Source organism: Manacus vitellinus, unplaced genomic scaffold, assembly GCF_001715985.3.
Source record: "Manacus vitellinus isolate BGI_N305 unplaced genomic scaffold, ASM171598v3 scaffold_7_pilon, whole genome shotgun sequence".
Classification (NCBI taxonomy): Eukaryota; Metazoa; Chordata; class Aves; order Passeriformes; family Pipridae; genus Manacus; species Manacus vitellinus.
Genome location: NW_021940813.1, coordinates 18,711,493 through 18,725,263, shown reverse-complemented (window position 1 = coordinate 18,725,263; position 13,771 = coordinate 18,711,493). Strand labels below are relative to the sequence as shown.

At 34.8% G+C, this 13,771-nt stretch overlaps 1 protein-coding gene across 1 annotated transcript in view; it reads right to left on the bottom strand.

The window, feature by feature from the left end:
- Window positions 1–13,771, bottom strand: part of LOC108638659 (neuroligin-4, X-linked-like) — a 166,586-nt gene that overhangs the window by 53,291 nt on the left and 99,524 nt on the right. The window contains exons 4-5 of the mRNA XM_029964759.1: window positions 11,078–11,137; window positions 7,418–7,570 (exon numbers count right to left, since the gene is read on the bottom strand). Coding sequence (XP_029820619.1) covers window positions 7,418–7,570; window positions 11,078–11,137 — 213 coding nt within the window. The remainder of the gene's footprint in view (window positions 1–7,417; window positions 7,571–11,077; window positions 11,138–13,771) is intronic.

Below are 13,771 nucleotides of genomic sequence, written 5' to 3'. Positions count from 1 at the left end.
TGATTTGGTTATTGCTGAACAGAATAGAATAGATTAGAATAGAATAGAATAGAATAGAATAGAATAGAACTGAATGTAGCTCAGTTGGAAGGGAACTATAATGGTTAGTCAAATTATAAACAGTTCATTTAAAACATACACTATTTCAGTGTTTTAATTTGCAAACCAGGTACTCAGTGAAATAAAAAAACCTGAAATTCTCAGTAACTTGAAGTATGGAGCCTCCTTGTAAATTGAACTCTTGATTTATATTGCAGTGTCTAATATGGTTACTTATAAAGAGCTGTAATTGCATGTGTATATAATTTCTGCTAAAAGGAAGTCCAGCCTTTGTAGACAGAGTACTTTGAATGGATGTTTATTGCCAAAAAGAAAGATAAATGATTCCAATCTACATGATTTGGAATTGTAAGAGGAAGAAAATGTTAAAGTGCAGGGGTCTCAGAAATGCTAAGTCAATTTTACAATTTTGAACTCTGAGTGTGTCTCATTTTACTGCAGTAGATGTTTCATTTAACTCCAGCTTTCAAAATACCTCATCCATATTTCTAGAATTCATCTCAGGTTTTGGCTTTCCATTTTTTCTGTAATAAGACTCTGGTTTCCAAACGTCTGATTCATATTTCTAGAAATCATCTCTGGTTTTGTCTTTAATAGCTGACACAAGATCAAGTTCATATTTAAATATGTTAACTTTTTGAAGATTGCTTCAATTTTTTTCTTCAAAGTGTGTAACACCATGATTAAATTTAACTGCATAAAAAATTGTGCTAGAGCTTTGGGGCTTTGATTTTATAGTTTTGAGCCTTGGTTTTGTTTTTGGTTTTCAGGTTTTTTTGAGCGAGGCTGAGTTGTCAGACTTAATTTTTACTGTTACACAAGTTAAACAAGGAAACAGTAAATTGAAGTCTCACTATGAGGCAGATGATCCAGGTCATGTCACTGTAAAACAATACTAAACATTAATCCCTCTTTTGTATTTTTCCTGCCAATATAATCCTGAAAAGGGCACTAAAACGGTGTCTATAGCTAGAGTGGAAAGATGTTGTTACTTCTTAAAGCATATCCATGAAGAATAAGAATGTAGATACTGAAGAGGAATTGAGCAGTATCTAGGCTGAGCCACATCATTCAAAACATCCCACTTTTTGTAATATTAGAACCTATTTTGAATTAGGATATCTGTTTTGCCTAATCCAACCACTCTGTTGGTTGGATTTCTGTATTTCTGTTAAATAATTCTCTAAATAGCTTGGGAATTTTGAAAATTCAACTCAACTGCTGAATAACTTGAACATATTGTAAAAAAATAGAGTCACTATACACAGTGCTCAAATAATGTGGTATGGAGTGGGGAGACAATTGGATTTAAACTTCTGTGTGTTACAGAAATGAAGTTTTCAAGATACAGGAGCACTGCCTTACACTGGGACAATTTAACAATTCCCTCTAGTTCCAGCACAATCTTCAGTCACCATTGTGGTGAGGTATGAGTAGGAACAGAAACTGCTCAGCTGGGCAGAGGCAGCATCTTCACAAACCTTAAAGTGAACAAGTAACTAAACACAGCACTGCAGCATTCCACTTTTTGAATAGTGCTCACTAGAATAAGTAGAAGAAAAAGCTAAATCTTTCTATTTTATTGTCCCAAAAGGAGCCTACCATGGAATGCATTTTGCTAAATGCAAACTTATACTCAAAGGGAAAATACAGTCTTCTAAATAACATCAACAACGCAGATTATTGCTGCATGCATTCTTGGAGATCTAGAAATATCAGGAAATTCTAGAAATACTTAAATCAAAGGAAAGAGGGATAATTTAAAGGTTCAAAAGTCTTGAATCCAGCTGTCTGCTATTTTGTCATGGTGCTACTTGAACACAGAGAGAGACAGAGAGATGAGGAAATTATTCCCAGAGCAGCTTTGCAGTCCTCTAAGAGGGGGAGTATGCTGGAGTTACAGATAAACATTTTTCAGTGCATAATTTAAAGCGTTATATTTTAGCCAGATTCTCAGCAACACGGCCTCAATACTCGTAACTGCTGCCTGTTCAAGAACAGATATATTAGTCACATAATCTGACCAGTGGATGTTTAGTATTGTATGGAGACAGCGTTGATGGAAGCATTCTAGGAGTTGCAGATGGTGGCAGTAGATGACCCATGATTTGGACCCATATAAAAGAGTAGACAGCACAATGGCTCTGTAAACACTGATCTTTGTACTTTTCTTCAGGTGTTTATTTCACCAGATTCTTTCATGGAGTCTTCCGAAAGCTCTCCATTCACGGAGTCTTTCTGCTGTGCGTTTTGCAACCGGTCTTGTCTATCTTGCATTGGCCTCTTTAGCCACCAGCACACTTGTAGCAAATGTGGGTAGAGCCCTTCCCAAATCTTCATTTGCAAAGCCTGGCCATGTTTTTAACCAGATGCAAGAAGAAAAGATTGAGATAAAGATATTTGCCTCTATAATTCAGTTAAAATGCTTTATAACCCTGGATGTCACCATGTTACAGCTAAATCAGAAAAAAAAAAAAAAGAAAAGCTTTTTTTCTGACTAGGATGTCTGTATATTTTCATTATTTTTAGACTAGGATTTTCAGTTTCTCAGTTATAACCAGACTTTGAGGCAGTGGAACCAGGGACATATATCCTAGAAAGAAGATAAAGATGATGTCCAGATGTATAGGGATGAGATCAGAAAAACTAAGGCACAGTTGGAGTTGAATTTGGTGAGGAATATGAAGAAATGACAAGAAGGGCTTCTACAGCCCTGATGCTCAGAACAGTATGTTGCTCAGAAAAGGAAGATGTACTCCCCTCAATAAATAAGAGAGGAGAACTAGTGAAAAATGCTGTGGAAAAGACTGAGGTACTAAAAAATATTTTGCCCCTCAGTTTTCACTGGTAATTGCTCTTCCCACATCTATCAAATCCCTGAACCTTCAGGTAGAGATTGGGGGAATTAAGGCCCTCCCATTTTAGATCCATGAGGAACCTGAGCATACAAAAGTCCATGGGGCCCAATAAAATGCATCCCACTGTCTTGAGGGAAATAACAGATGTAATCACTAAGCCAATTTCCACTATATTTGAAAAGCCATGGGAAACAGAGGAAGGCCCCAGTGACTGAGGAGACATCACACCTGTTTTCAAAACTGATGTTAGGAGGACCTGGGAACCACTGACCAGTCAGCTTCACCTCCATGCCCAATAAGATCATGGAATGGATCCTTATGGAAGTTATACTGAAGCATATGGAAGACAGAAATGTGATTTGAGACAGCATCATGGCTTCACCAAGGGTAAATCATGACTGGCTAATCTACAGTTATGAGTGACCATCTACAATAATGTGACTCCATCAATACACAAAAAAAGAGCAATTTTTATCTACCTGAATGTTTTTAAGAAATTTGGTAAGATCCACCATAACACTGTTGCCACTAAATTGAACAGATATCTTCATTAATTACATAGATAGCAGGATTAAGTGCACCATCAGGAAGTCTGTGGACATCACAAAGTTGAGTGTTTTAATGACATGCTAGAGGGAAGGGATGCCATGCAGAAGGACTGGACTTTGACAAGCTTGAAAAGTGGACTAGTGTGAACCACAAAAATTTCAACAAGGTCAAGTGCAAGGTCCTTCACCCATATTGGAGTGATCCCCAGTATCAGTACAGACTGGAGATGAATGGACTGAGAACAGGTCTGCGGAGAAGGGATTGGGAATAATGGTGGATGAAAAAATTGGACAAAAGCCAGCAATATGCGCTTGCAGACCAGAAAGACAATCACATCATGGGCTTCATCAAAAGCAGTGTGGCCAGCAGATTGAGGGAGGTAGTTCTCCCCCTCTACTCTGGTCTTGAAAGACCCCGCATGGAGTACCGTGTCCACCTCTGCAGTCCACAGCACAAGAAAAGCATGGACCTGTGTGACAGTTTTCACTCTACACCTTCCTGGAGACCAGCTTGTAACCAGGAAGGAACTAGGAAGGTGACCATGGAAGTATTCCATGCTATTCCTTTACATAACTTGAGGTATAAATAAAGCCAACAGGAGGGACCTCTCTCTCTTCCTTTCTGGTAGGTTCGAGAACGGTGGGTCCCTGTCTCGGTCTTGCTTATCTGGAGCTGAGGCCTACAGTGACTGCTGTTATCTGCCACGTGTGAGGGGAGAGCGCTGGGCCGTGTCCAGCCATCCTGCTTCTCTCAAGGGAATTGGTGAGATTTTGCCAGTTCCTCAGTTTGCTGGTTACCGGGTTTTTAGATTGTGTAGACCTGTTTTGGTTTTGTCCATTTTCGTCCTATTTTGTCCTTTTCCCCTCCTCCCTTCCCCTCTTCCCTTTAGGAAGCTATTTAGGGTTTCTGGGGTTATAGATATATAATATTCTCACTGTATATATCTGTTTCATATGTAAAATATATATTTTTGCTATAGTTTTGGTTGCTTGGTTGTTTTTCTTCCCTCTCTGGGAAGCAGACCCTGTTGTCAAGTTTCGGAGACTTGGCGGGAAGCCAGCTCGAAACTTGCACAACCTGTTAGGGTAGGTTCAGAGGAGGGTCACAAAAATGGTCAAAAGGCTGGAACACCTCTTCTATAAAGAAAGGCTGAATCAGGTCTGTTCAATGCTCCTGTAAGACCTTATTAGGGCCTTTCAGTATACAAAGGGTGCTTATAAGATGGAGAGACTTTTAACCAAGGTCTACTGTGGCAGGACAAGGGCCAAAAGAAATCTTTTGTGATGAGGGCGGGGAGACACTGAAACAGGTTGTCCAGAGAAGCTGTGGATGCCCCATCATTGGAAGTGCTCAAGGTCAGGTTGGAGTTTTGAGTAATCTGATATAGTAACAGATGTCCCTTCCTATGGCAGTGGGGTTGGACTGTATGGTCCTGGAAGGTCCCTTCCAATCCAAACCATTCCATGCTTCTATAATTTGTCTTTCTAACATCATCCAGTGATTATCTATGCAGTCCTAATATTTTTTGTATCTACTGCTGTTAATTGCACCATATAGACTGAAAGAAAAATAATTTAATGTACCTCAAGAACAGAACTAACATTTTTGGAGAGTATACCGTTCAGAATCCATTCAAGTGATAATTTTCCTAGAGATATGCATTTGATCAATTTAATGCATATTCCTTCATCACAGGATGAGATAATACTGATAGAATTATACATCTCTGTCATTAACAACAGGTTTGAATTTGATCTCTTATATGAATTTACAAATCAAATGTATTTGAACCACACAAGATTTAAGCAAATATAACCTTCAATAATCCAGACTAGAAGAAAAGGATACAAATATTGTTAACCTTCAAACTCTATGTCATAATAATTATACTACTTTTTTAACTTTTATGAATAATTGTTTGTTTTCCACATGGTTGTTCATCTGAAGAAAATTGTGTTTTCTCTTTCTTTTTCTTTTACTTTTGAAACTAGTCAAAAATACATGCAATTCACCTACCATCTTCCAATGTCTAGGCAGAACCCAGTGAGTTCTCAGTGATCACATTTACATTTCCCACAGGAGGAGAAAACCTAAATATACTCATAAACACAATTCCTCTGGTTTTTTAAGTGCTATACACATATTCCAAATATCTTTGTTTTTCTAAGTCAAACATAGACTTTTGTAATAAAGAATAAATTCCAGAGTCTCCAAAGTTACATTTGCCACTGCTGAGAAGCAATATTTAATGCCAAATATAGCACTGTATTTTTTCTAATCCATTTAAAATCCTGATGATTATTATATTTCAGTTTCTCATATGAATGCCTCTGTTTTGTGTTTTTTTTTCTGAATGCCACAATATAAAAATATAGCATTCTGATTCTTTCTATTATTTTGTTTTCAATATAAATACATAAAATAACAATTCACCAATGCAAATATTGTACCTTTTCCTTTAGACTTATATGAGCCAGCTGGACAATGAAACATTTTAAACCATTATAATAATTTTTATCCTTCAATAATGTTAGTTTTAAGAAACCAAGAGAAAACCTTTTAAGAGATCCATTAAATAACCTTTTTTACAGATAAATAACTACTACCAAGTTCCTGGGTATACACTTCGTTTGACAACGACAACAAAAAGAGTAATTCTTTTTTTTGTGTCTTGAGTACCTACTTTTTTGTCTTTTTTTATTTTCTCTGAACACCAAGATTGCATGCATAAATATACCAAAATATCTCATTATAATTCTGACTTTATATTTAAATCTGTTTCCATCATAGAAAAAAAAGTGCTCTTTTGTATTTAAAGAAGAGTCAAAATCAGGGACAAGAAAAAAAATTCTCAGTACTCTGATGAACTATAAAGTTTTTAAATGCATTAACAACATGAACAGATAACTCAGCAAAAGAAGTTCCCTGTGTTCTGAAATAGTACATGACAAGAATATAGATCAGTTTTGCTATTAAGAAACACAAGATCAAAAATCCTTGTAAAAGCCACATAAACTAAATAACTATACCTTACCTTGTGTATCAAAAATGCCAGAAATATGAGCATTTGAGCAGTCTATATGCTATTCTATACAAACTATAAGCTTTTTCATGAAGATGAAAAATATTTCTAATGTCTGGTTTTATCTGCATTATTTTTAATTTTCCTATGTAAAAGGAACTTCAATAGATAAATTAATCTATATTTAGACAAAAGTTTGGTACATGCTAACATGCAGAAACTGGAATAACAGAGAAGGTAGAAAAGATTTTTGATCAATTGTCAAGGATCTAAGGTTATTTTGTTATTCAGTCTAATGGTGACAGAGGAATATTTATGTCAAGAAGATGCAGCTATTTTTTCCTGTTTGAAAGATAGCAGTATTAATTTCTCTCAATATTATAATTCATGATTATGGAGTTCCTTATATTTAGGAAGATAATTTCACAGAACTCCTTGAAACCCCTTGATTGCCTATTACTTGCAACATAAATTCCATCAGGGTATATAGCCTTTCTCTTCTGTATTACCTCTACAACCTCTGCTCTAAAAAACGGTTTGCATACAAAAATAATAAATGAAGCTATATAGTAACATTTTCCCTCTTCCTATCATTGCCTCCTGTTTTGAAACTGGTGAGTACTCATTCTTGATTAATTTTCTTTCTTTTTTTTTTACACAGAATCAAGATGATTTTAATAAGAAAAAGATACTAGTTTTTGAAACATTACACATTTCCAGTCATTTTTGTCTAAGGTGAAGGCGGTTGTCAAAAAGAATGTAGTCTAGCCCAGTTTTCAAGAAATATTGAACAGAATTCAAAATCCATCAGCGAGAATGGTCTCTTTTAAAATAGAAACTGACCCAAGGGCCTCTGATTGATCAATAGAAAAATTCAACAATTAAATATTTCTATGCAAATATTTCTATGAAGAAAAGAATCACTTACCTAAAACCCCCAGCCTGTAATTGATAGTGACAACAATGACATTTCCATAACTTGCGAGAATGCTACCATCAATCATATTGCCAGTACCCTCCATGTAAGATCCACCATGGATGTAGACCATAACGGGTTTCTTGCTGTTCTGATCATGAATGTCTGAAAAAATTCAAGTAAGGAAAACACAATAAAGTAATAAAAAAATAAGGAAAATGGCATTAGCAATTTATAACAGTGCTAAAAATCGTCTTAATTATTTCCAGTGTTTTCAGTGTCATCACCACCATTTTAATCAGCTAGCTTACAGAGTTCAGGATCACCCTACAAGCCTAGTATTTATAATTTCAAATTTCAAATACTATTTCCTCTGAAATGTTCTCAGAGCATTTGAAATGCCTTCAAAATTACAAGAAATTTAATTTGAATGTAAACGTCTCAAAGCCTAAAGAGGAAAATCAAATTATGGAATAATCTTGTCTTTTTTAGAATATTCTCATTCAAGTATATACCAACTTAGAAACATCTGTGCATCTAATAATGAAATTATGGTAATGATCTATACTTTCCCATTCCTCACTGGGACATAACTGTTGAAATTATATTCCCAATAGTTCAGTAAAAGATAATATCACAAAATCAAATAGTTCTGATAGAAGGAAACGTAGTGGACTATTCCTTCTTTCAAATAACCTAGGAGTTAACAGAGAGGATTTATGTCAATTCATGGCCCAGATTTTTTTTGTATTTAAATCAAACTATGTCTTTTATATAGTACTTTTCCTTGTCATGGTACCTAACCCTCAAAGAATATCCTTGAATTAATGGTATTGTTGATCTTTTGTATATGCAAAACCACTCCTGACTACTTTCAAACAGGTAAACAGCTGGGTCTTTATTTCTAAAAGAAAGGTAAATGAGATTGACAGTAATATTTTGATATTTCAAAGTGCATTACAAAGATGCACTAATCAATGATTTGGAGTATATTTAGGACCAGATGAATGGCTCCTGATGCCAGAGATGATTCAGAATATCTAGATTAGGAACTTATGTTCTCTACAAAAACAGTGGGAACAGGGGCTAAGATCCTTTATAAAGTAGGGAGCAATTTAGCAAGCCGCCATTAGATATGCAAACATTTTACAAATAATTCAGTGTATATGCATGGAATCTAAGCACTTCTTTCAAGTATACAGCAAAACATACAAGAAAAATCAGAATCTCTGATTATTCAACCAGGATTTGAGAAAAAAAAAAAAAAAGGAAAAGCAGTGTTCTCTTTTGGGTAGGATAGGTATATATTGAAGAGTGGAGAAGGGAAGCGGAGCTAAACATCTAGAAGACAAGGACTTGGATTTGAAAACCTTCCAAAACTCTTCCTTCCCCCAAGTTTGTTAGGAAATACTTTGAGACACAAAAAATGTGATCAGCAATGATGTACCAGATATTTAATGTTTTGTATATGTGGAACTAATTTGAGCATACATAAAGGGAAATTTTCACTGGTCAAATTCCTATGTCCCATTTTTATTTTACTCATGTGTATGCACTACCTTAAATATCATGAATTTTCAGCTGAGTGTAGGAGCGTATGTCTAGGTTCCAATGTACAACTTGTCAGAGTTTAAGGTTTGTTAGTTTTGCCTCATTTATATGAAAAGATATGTACTTAACACGTAGTATTTTAGGCCTTGTACTTTACCAACAGAACAAAAGTTTTTGTGATAAGATCATTTTAATTCCGATGACTAAAAAAGTAACACAGCCATTACACATCATATAAAGCAATGAGGTGCATTCTAGTGGATGTATTTTTTTTTTTATTCTCAGCATTTTCAGCAAAGTAGGTAAAAGTGCTTCTTTTCCAAAGGCACAACTAAGCCCTCAAAAAAAGGAATGCAGCTGTCATTTAACACAATGACTTGTGTTACTGAATTACTTTTCCCTTCTGTCCCCCCCCAAGACTCATGGCATGATTTGTTGCATGCAATCCCTCTTTATTACATAGTTCTTTCTCAGGGTTGAATCTTTCACCGCTGAAGTCAATTGGAGGCTTCCTCTTCCCCTTCAACAGGAACATGATTAGTTTCAACATAAAGGAAATTAGCTCCATGCTTTATGTTCATAGATCTGAAGTGAATACCCTTGTTAATAATGAAACCCTAACATTTTCTAAAGAAGTCTGAATAAAAATGTGTTCATAATCTAATACTTATCTTTAGGTTTTTTAAGCAATTTTTGTTTTGTTTGTTATTTATCCTTTGCTTTAAAATTAACTTCCGAATTTGGTATAGAAATGATAATAACCACCATCTGAAAAAAGCATAGGTTGCACAGAAATAGGAAGGTGATAATCAGAAAATAACAGAGTAATTTTACAGTACTCTGCACAGCATTTTTGTGTTATAGGAAATAGTGTAATTCAGCAATGAAGGTGGTATAGCAGAAGGCAACCAGAGTGAATCAAAAATCTGAGATTTTTATTATGATATTTTGTATGTGGATAGAGTTGCTAAAATCGAGCTGAACTCCCTGGAAAAGAGGTGATAGTATCCTCACTGCTGTATGTAGGATTATAAGGGAAACAGAGAGGACATATGTTTTGAAGTTATTTGAGCTGATGTCAGATAGAAAAAAACAGGAAAAAAAGACATGGAATAACACTTTGGATTGTCCAAGCATGAGAGGATTTAGAAACACATGGCTTCAAAACCAAAGTTGTTATTTTCTCACTTAATTTTTTTTTCCTAATTTGGTATATATGTGAAGTAAAATAAAATGTCAGTATAATTTCAGTGAAAAGGAAGGATGAGAATAGAGGAAGATTTCATGACTTTTTTATATTTTGGTGCATCCCAAATAGATTCACTGTGTCGAGACAGGGAAAAAAATATTTCCTTCTAAAACTTTTCTGGGGTACTTCACTGTGAACTTTTAACATTTCCTTTCAGGGAATCCAATCCAACTTTGAAAGAAGTCAATGAAAATGATTGTTACTGATTTCAGTGGGAATGTGGTCAGAGTCAGAACGAATGTGTCTCAGAGGCTAGCTGATTACAGGAAAAAAACAATAAAGCAACATCAACAGCTTCCTTTATTTTTGTGTCCTGAAATAAACCACATCCTGCGAGAAAAAAAATAAATAAGTAAATAAAAATAGCAAAGACAAAGCACAATTCAACTGCATCAATGTACAGCATGTGCACTGGGGAAACAGTGAAAGTGAAAGGAAGGATTTATGTGAATTTTTTCATGAATTTCAAACAAGTGAATTTACAAAACGAGTAGGAGGGAAAAGACCACATGCATGATTTTAAATTCCATTTTCCCAACCTAAGAAAGAATAGAGGGGGAAAAGTATGTGGTTTTAAATAACACTTATGTTACTCACTTCACACATATTTAGTAATAAACTTTACACCTATGTCACAGAGGAGCTGCAGTCATCTATATGCTAATTTGGATTTTAAAAAGAAAAACAATGAAAGTAAATTCTAAAGAAGAAAACAAAGAAGCACACTGAGGTGAGCTTCTGCAAATGAGGGACTAAAAATCATGTTGAAATAACAGCAATAACAATAACAATAATTATTATTATAATTATAACAAAAATTGAAAAGTTTATGTTCATGCATCAGGATCAGGCTTTGAAAAAACAAAAAATACCTTCATCTTCACCACGATCATTACTGGTTATATCATCTGCGCTTTTCTTTGTGTTGGCTCCTGGGATCATAGTGAGGAGGAGAATAAAGGGAAAAAAGAGAATTCAAAACCAGCAGGTTCTCAAAAATTAAAAACCACTAGTACAAAAAAATGTAACAAAAATGTCAAAATCTGTTACATTTGAAATTGAAAAACAAAAAAGATGCAAACTGCACATAAACATAAAATGTCAAGAAGAACAAATTGAAAATATTTGAAAAAATGTATCATATTCTGTGACAATGCAGTACTTCAGTTAAAAGTGATTTCTGCAAAAAACAAAATTAATGTGCTATTAAAAAAGAATATAAACCAAAAAAGTATATTAAAAAAATCACCAAATTATGTTTTTACATAAGAAATGCAATTTGTTTTACTCTGTTCTGTAACCTTGAAGAAATAATTCCTTCAGGTACCATCTTCAATGACTTAACCTTTTATTCATCTTCATTAGGATTTATTAATTAGCCAAAAACTGAATTTTTCATTGAACCAATGCAAATAAAATTATCATTGAGTCTTACACAGCTTGATTGGACCAAGACAAACCATAAAGACCTCCTAAAAATTCAATCTTGTTTCTCATATGAGCAAAAAGATATTTAAAACAACAGACTGTAAACAAGAGTGAAGCAAAGCTGAGTCAATCTCAGACATGAAACTGGTACTTGAAATCAGTCCAAAACCAGCCTTGGTTCATGCCATACCACATTTCATGCTCTTAGAAAAACCTGGAAATTAAGTGAAAACAGTTACTTACCATGATGAAGAACTTGTCCTTATTTATTAGAAGATTTAGTAAAGAATATATTTTAATTCGTATTCGATATGCTTTCTTAAAATACTTTTGAGGTGCATACATGCACACACACACATACAGACACACACACACACACAAACACTTATGTTCATACATGTCATAGTCTGTTCTTATGGGAGGAAGAGGAAATAAACATAGTTTTTGCCATCCCTCTCCCTGGGCAATACTTCTGTCTTCTAATTAAAAAAAAAAAGACACCAAGCTATCCTTTCACCCAACATTCTACTACACTGCGCTTACTCCTTTAGCAAGTAGCCCTCTGTAATGTAAATGGTTACTTGATGAGTCAAACATGAATAGGAAACTCAATTTATAATTTAGCTTAGAAATTATATATGGCTACAAAAGAAATAGGCACCACTCTAACCACTATTTTCTTGAATTGTCTCAATTTTTAAGCATGTTTTCAAGACACACTGACAAAGAACAGCATACTTTATTAACTTTTTTATGTATGAAGTCTAAATATGTCAGAGATACATCACATTTTAAAAAAATAATTATTTTATTACTGCCTTTTATTCTACTATTTAAATTCTACTATTTAACTATATTTATATCCCTCAGAATTCAAGGGTACAAGTAAAGCTTAGTCCATGATTGTAAGTCAGAATGTCTTTAGTTGTTACTGAAGTACTTAAGGTTAGTTAATAATTAGAGTTTTGGGTTCTGTGTACTGGTTTACTTGTCTTCTTGATACGAAAAGAACACAGGTTTTCTATAGGTAGTTTCTGGAAATACTGCCACTATATAGGCAGTGATGACGATTAGTGAGGCAAAATGTAAAAAGCAGTGACTGGTACTCTGTCTCCACATAAAGTCTGCATCTTCAATGCAGTTGTACACAAGATAGTGTGTATGTAGTACACAAGTACATTCATTATATAAATTCATACATAATTAACTACGCAAAATATCACTGTCAATGAAATATAGGTGTTTTCTAAACTATAATTACTTTCAGAAGTGTTAGATACAGGGTGTAAATCTCAGTCACCATCCAAATTTTGTCCTTTTAGTAAATACTGTTCCAAATCAGTTATAGCCCAATGAAGGTTGAATACTTTCTCAGGTGCTACCAAAATAAAATTAAGTATTCCATCCATAGATTGCCCTTAAACTATTTTTATTCATGTAAAATATTCATTAGAAATAATTACTCATAGCCATTAAATACATGTAGATATAAGTCTAAAAGCACGTACATTTTGATCTTAGTTCCTTTAGGGAGATAGTCTTCTACTTGTTTGATAAAAAAAATTTATCATCATATGCCAAATATAAAATCAACTTCCACAGGTCATTTCCTCTTGCCCTATCCCTTCTAGCTTGGAAAAAGGGACTGACCCCCACCTTGCAACAGACTCCTTTCAGGGAGTTGTAGAGATCCATAAGATCTCCCCTGAGCCTCCCTTTCCCCAGGCTAAACAAGCCCAGCTCCCCCAGTTGCTCCTCATCAGACCTGTGCTCCAGACCCTTCATCAGCTTTGTTGCCCTTCTCTGGACACTCTCCAGCACCTCAACGTCCTTCTTGAAGTGAGTGCCCCACAACTGAACATAGGATTTGAGGTGAGGCCCCACCAGTGCTGAGTATGGAGGGATGATCACTGTCATCGTCCTGCTGGCCACACTATTGCTGATACAAGCCATGTGGGTAATGAAAACTTGGTTTGGTATTAAAACTGCCTGAGGAAAACAGAACTGTTATTGTTGGAATTATTTCAGTAGCTCCAAAACCATGTAAGATACTCAGGAGCATTTTTTGGAAAAATTATAGGGATCTTTCAAAAATACAAGCTTCCAGAAACATAGTACCTAATACAGAGAGCAAAAAT